Source organism: Nicotiana tabacum, chromosome 18 (assembly GCF_000715075.1).
Source record: "Nicotiana tabacum cultivar K326 chromosome 18, ASM71507v2, whole genome shotgun sequence".
Lineage (NCBI taxonomy): Eukaryota > Viridiplantae > Streptophyta > Magnoliopsida > Solanales > Solanaceae > Nicotiana > Nicotiana tabacum.
Genome location: NC_134097.1, coordinates 5,447,118 through 5,452,386, shown reverse-complemented (window position 1 = coordinate 5,452,386; position 5,269 = coordinate 5,447,118). Strand labels below are relative to the sequence as shown.

At 36.7% G+C, this 5,269-nt stretch overlaps 1 protein-coding gene across 1 annotated transcript; it reads left to right on the top strand.

Moving 5' to 3' along the window:
* Window positions 1-282: 282 nt before the first annotated feature.
* LOC107783501 (defensin-like protein) lies at window positions 283-1,651 on the top strand. The gene is made up of 2 exons (XM_016604479.2): window positions 283-446; window positions 1,266-1,651. The coding sequence occupies exons 1-2, from the start codon at window positions 383-385 to the stop codon at window positions 1,517-1,519; spliced, it is 318 nt and encodes a 105-aa protein (XP_016459965.1). The 5' UTR covers window positions 283-382; the 3' UTR covers window positions 1,520-1,651.
* Window positions 1,652-5,269: the final 3,618 nt, after the last annotated feature.

The window sequence follows — 5,269 nt, the reverse complement described above, 5'->3', positions numbered from 1 at the left end:
TCACCCTTAGATAGAAGTTTCGATTTCAAGTCATGAGTATATTATAAGGAGTACTTTTATCTGTACACGGGCCGAATCAACACTAGCTGAGGTCCTAATTCGGAACCGGTGAGAGACCAAAAAAACAAAAAGAAATATGTATCTCCAAAGTCCAAACTTAAAATTACCAATAACTCCAGTGCAGTAATTTGCTTCACGTTGTTGGCCTAAATTTATCTTCTCTTATTTCCATTTTTTTTTTTGCTTCAATTTTTATTTTTTTGTCTACTCTTAGTTCTGCGCCTATAAATACCTCTGTTGAGTTACTGCTCATACACACATCAGAATTGCAATCTTTCTTATTATTAAAATTTCTATCCTTTTTTACACATTCAAAGAGACTATGGCTCGCTCCTTGTGTTTCATGGCATTTGCTATCTTGGCAATGATGCTCTTTGTTGCTTATGGTTTGTCTCCATTTATTCCTCTAAAATCCCATAAAAGATAATTTATAATATAATTCTATTTTTTGCTATACAATTACTTAATTACCCAAGTCTCCTTTTAAGCAAAATAAAGATAAATTATATTTGCATGAGTGGTTTAAATTATGATAATGAGCATGAAGTTACACTTATGAATTTTTCAAGTAATTTCTTTTACCGCATAAATTTTCAAGTGTGCTCATCTTTTTGATGTATTTGTTGTTAGAGTGACTAATTATTTTGTAGTATACATCTGGCGGCTTTGAAAAATCCTAAAAAAACGTACGTGTTTGCATTAGTTCTTTCAAAATAGTATAGGAATAATATATTTTTTTAGAAAAAAAGGTGCAGAACCCCCTACGCCAGAGAATTATACTTTACATATAAGACAAAATCCGATTTGAACCTCTATAGTTTATATTTTGAATCTACTCAACAGAGCCTAAAAGCATAGCTTAGTGGTCAACGGGTTCAAAACTTTTGTAAGGTTGCTGGTTTAATTCCCACTAGCCACAATCTTTTTAATTTTTTTTTTAACTTTTTCTTTTTTTAACCTCCTTAGCAGAAATTTTACTTCCGCCACTGGACGCACCCAATGGCTGTGATGTAGACAACCTTCTCTAATACAAGCATTAGTGACTAATTTTACTGATTTCACGACTCGAACCCGTTGCTCCAAGACTTCCTTTCAATATATTTCTTCATGAACCGTTAATTTATTCATGTTTAAAAGCTTTCTTTTAATTCCATCTTTTCTTTTAATTTGTTCTAACATTTGTTAGTAAATGTGAATGATTATAGAGGTGCAAGCTAGAGAATGCAAAGCAGAAAGCATCACCTTCTCTGGATTATGCGTTTCCAAACCACCATGCAGAAAAGCTTGTATCTGTGAGGGATTTACTAATGGTCATTGTAGCAAAATCCTCAGAAGGTGCCTATGCACTACGCCAAGTGTATTTGATGAGAAGATGATCAAAACAGGAGCTGAAACTTTGGGTGAGGAAGCAAAAACTTTGGCTGCAACTTTGCTTGAAGAAGAGATAATGGATAACTAATTAGAGATTAGAAGAAATTAAAGATGCAGTGTCACACGTAATGAAGTGCTGCCTTTCTTAAAAGTGTAGTTAATGTTGTGTTCTAATTCGCTTTTAGTAGCCTTTTGTTACACTTTAAATAAGTGTGGCACGTCAATCTTTTTTGGACCTTGTACCAAGTTAATTTATGTATGTTTTAATGAAAAATGATCTTCTATGGTCATTGCAATTCAATTATATTACAAGCACACAACTTTATTATTTTCTTGCTCCTTGCTGAGAGGCGATAAAAATTAGAAGAATTAACCTAAATAAAGTCGCTCACACGAAAATCTGGTAATCGGGCTGATTCATGTTTTATGGTTCTAAAACGCAAAAACAAGGAATGGTCATGATAAAGCGATGACTATTGTTCATTAGGCCGTTTATGAAGGGCCAAAAAATTTTTAGGCATCTGGGTCTGGTCGCCCAGATGCATGCAAATGGCGGCATACGAAAATCTGGAATCGGGTGGAATTTCAGTTTTATGGCCCTAAAATGCCAAAAGAAGAGGAACAATCATGGAGAAATTGACTATTGTTCCTCAGGTCATTTATTATGGTCCGGCAAAATTTTAGGTGATTTGAGTCCGGTCGCCTGGGCCCAAGCAGATGTCGTTGGCTACAGCACATAAAAATTTGGCAATCAGGGGGGAGGGCGTTCCAGTTTTATGGCCTTAAAAAGCCAAAAAAACGAGGAACGACTATGGAGAGGCGATAATTATAGTTCCTTAGGTCGTTTTTGACGATCTGGCAAAATTTTAGGCTATTTGGGTCCGGTCGCCAGGGGACATGCAGAAATCGTGGGCGCACATGAAAATTTGGGAATCGAGATGGGGGAGGTTCCAGTTTTATGGCCCTAAAACGCCAAAAACGAGGAACAACTATAGCGAAGCGATAACTATTATTCCTTAGGTCGTTTTTGATGGTCCGAAAAAGCTTTAGGCTATTCGGGTCCGGTCGCCCAGATGCATGCAGATGGTGTGCGCTAGCACACGAACATTAAGGAATCGGGAAGAATTCAAGTTTTATTGCCTTAAAATGCCAAAAAATGAGGAACGGTCATGGCGAAGCGACGTCTATTGTTCCTTAGGTCGTTTGTGATAGTCCAACGAAATATTAGGCGATTCGGATCCGGTCGCCTGAATGCATGCAGATGGCATGGACTATAGCACACGAAAATCTGAAAATTACACGGAATTATATTTTTATGGCCCTAAAATGCAAAAAAAGAAAGTAACGATCATGGAGAGGGAATGATGCTCTTTGTTGCCTATCGTTTGTCTCCATTTATTCCTCTAAAATCCCATAAAAATAATAAAAGATAATTTATAACATAATTCTTTTTTTGCTATACAATCACTTAATTACTCAAGTCTTCTTTTAAGAAAAATAAAGATAAATTATATTTGCATGGGTGGTTTAAATTATGATAATGAACATGAAGTTACACTTCTTTTGAATTTTTCAAGTAATTTCTTTTACCGCGTAAATTTTCAAGTGTGGTCATTTTTTTGATGTATTTGTTGTTAGAGTGACTAATTATTTTGTAGTATACGTCTGGCGGCTTTGAAAAATCCTGAAAAAACGTACGTGTTTGCATTAGTTCTTTCAAAATAGTATAGGAACAATATATTTCTTTAGAAAAAAAGGACAGTCTGGTTCATAAAGCATGCCGCATCCACCCTGGTCCGAGAAAGGGTCTCACCCAGAGGCGGATTTAGGGGGGCGGAACCCCCTACGCAGGAGAATTATACTTTACATATAAGACAAAATTCGATTTGAACCTCTATATTTTATAGTTTGAATTTTCTCAACAGAGTTTAAACGCATATCTTAGTGGTCAAGGGGGTTCAAAACTTTTGTAAGGTTGTTGGTTTAATTTCCACTAGCCACAATCTTTTTTAAATTTTTTTTTAACTTTTTCATTTTTTAACCTCCTTAGCATAAATTTTACTTCCGCTACTGGCCGCACCCAACGGCTGTGATGTAGACAACTTTCTCTAATGCAAGCATTAGTGACTAATTTTACTGCTTTCACGGCTCGAACCCGTTGCTCCAAGACTCCCTTTCAATATATTTCTTCATGAACCGTGAATTTATTCATGTTTAAAAGCTTTCTTTCAATTCCATCTTTTCTTTTGTTCTAATATTTGTTAGTAAATGTGAATGATTGTAGAGGTGCAAGCTCAGGCTAATTGCAAAGCAGAAAACAATACATTCATTGGATTATGCATTACCAATCCACCATGCAGAAAAGCTTGAATAAGTGAGGGATTTACTGATGGTCATTGTAGAAAAATCCTCGGAAGGTGCATTTGCTATAAGCCATGTGTATTTGATGAGAAGATGACTAAAACAGGAGCTGAAACTTTGGGTGAGGAAGCAAAAACTTTGGCTGCAGCTTTGCTTGAAGAAGAGATAATGGATAACTAATTAGAGATTAGAAGAAATTAAAGATGCAGTGTCACACGTAATGAAGTGCTGCCTTTCTTAAAAGTGTGGCTAATGTTGTGTTCTAATTGGCTTTTAGTAGCCTTTTGTTACACTTTAAATAAGTGTGGCGCGTCAATCGTTTTTGGACCTTGTACCAAGTTAATTTATGTATGTTTTAATGAAAAATGATCTTCTATGGTCATTGCAATTCCATTATATTCCAAGCACACAACTTCATTATTTTTTTGCTACTTGTTGAAAGGCGATAAAAATTAGAAGAATTAACCTAAATAAAGTCGCTCACACGAAAATTTAGAAATCGGACGGATTCCTTTTTTATGGTTATAAAACGTAAAAACAAGGAATGGTCATGATGAAATGATAACTATTGTTCATTAGATCATTTATGAAGGGCCAAAAAATTTTAGGCATCTGGGTCCTGTCGCCCAGATGCATGCAAATGGCGGCATACGAAAATTTGGAATCAGGTGAAATTCCAGTTTTATGGCCCTAAAAAGCCAAAAAAGAGGAACAATCATGGACAAATGATGACTATTGTTCCTTATATCATTTCTTATGGTCTGGAAAATTTTTAGAAGATTTAAATCCGGTCGCCCGGGTCCAAGCAGAAGTCGTGGGATACAAGCACACGAAAATTTGGCAATCAGGGGAGGGGGAGGGGGGCATTCCAGTTTTATGGCCTTAAAAAGTCAAAAAACGAGGAACGACTATGGAGAGGCGGTGGTTATTGTTCCTTAGGTCTTTTTTGATGGTCTGGCAAAATTTTAGGCTATTTGGGTCCGGTCGCCCGGGGACATGCAGAAATCGTGGGGCACATGAAAATTTGGGTATCGGGAGGGGGAAGGTTCTAGTTTTATGGCCCTAAAATGCTAAAAACGAGGAACAACTATAGCGAAGTGACGACTATTATTTCTTAGGTCGTTTTTGATGGTCCAAAAAAACTTTAGGCTATTCGGGTCCGGTCGCCCGGATGCATGCAGATGGTGTGCGCTAGCACACGAAAATTAAGGAATCGGAAAGAATTCTAGTTTTATGGCCTTAAAACGCCAAAAAATGAGGAACGATCATGGCGAAGCGACAAGTATTGTTCCTTAGGTCGTTTGTGATAGTCCAACAACATATTAGACGAATCTGGTCGCTCGAATGCATGTAGGTGGCATGGACTACAACACACGAAAATCTGGAAATTAAACGGAGTTATATTTTTATGGCCCTAAAATGCAAAAAAGAAAGTAACGATCATGGAGAGGCAGTGATGATTATTACTTAGGTCATT

Coding starts and splice junctions, on each gene's coding strand:
- LOC107783501 (XM_016604479.2), top strand. CDS start 383: ATGGCTCGCTCCTTGTGTTTCATGGCATTTGCTATCTTGGCAATGATG. Junction 447..1,265: donor GATGCTCTTTGTTGCTTATG/GTTTGTCTCCAT, acceptor GAATGATTATAG/AGGTGCAAGCTAGAGAATGC.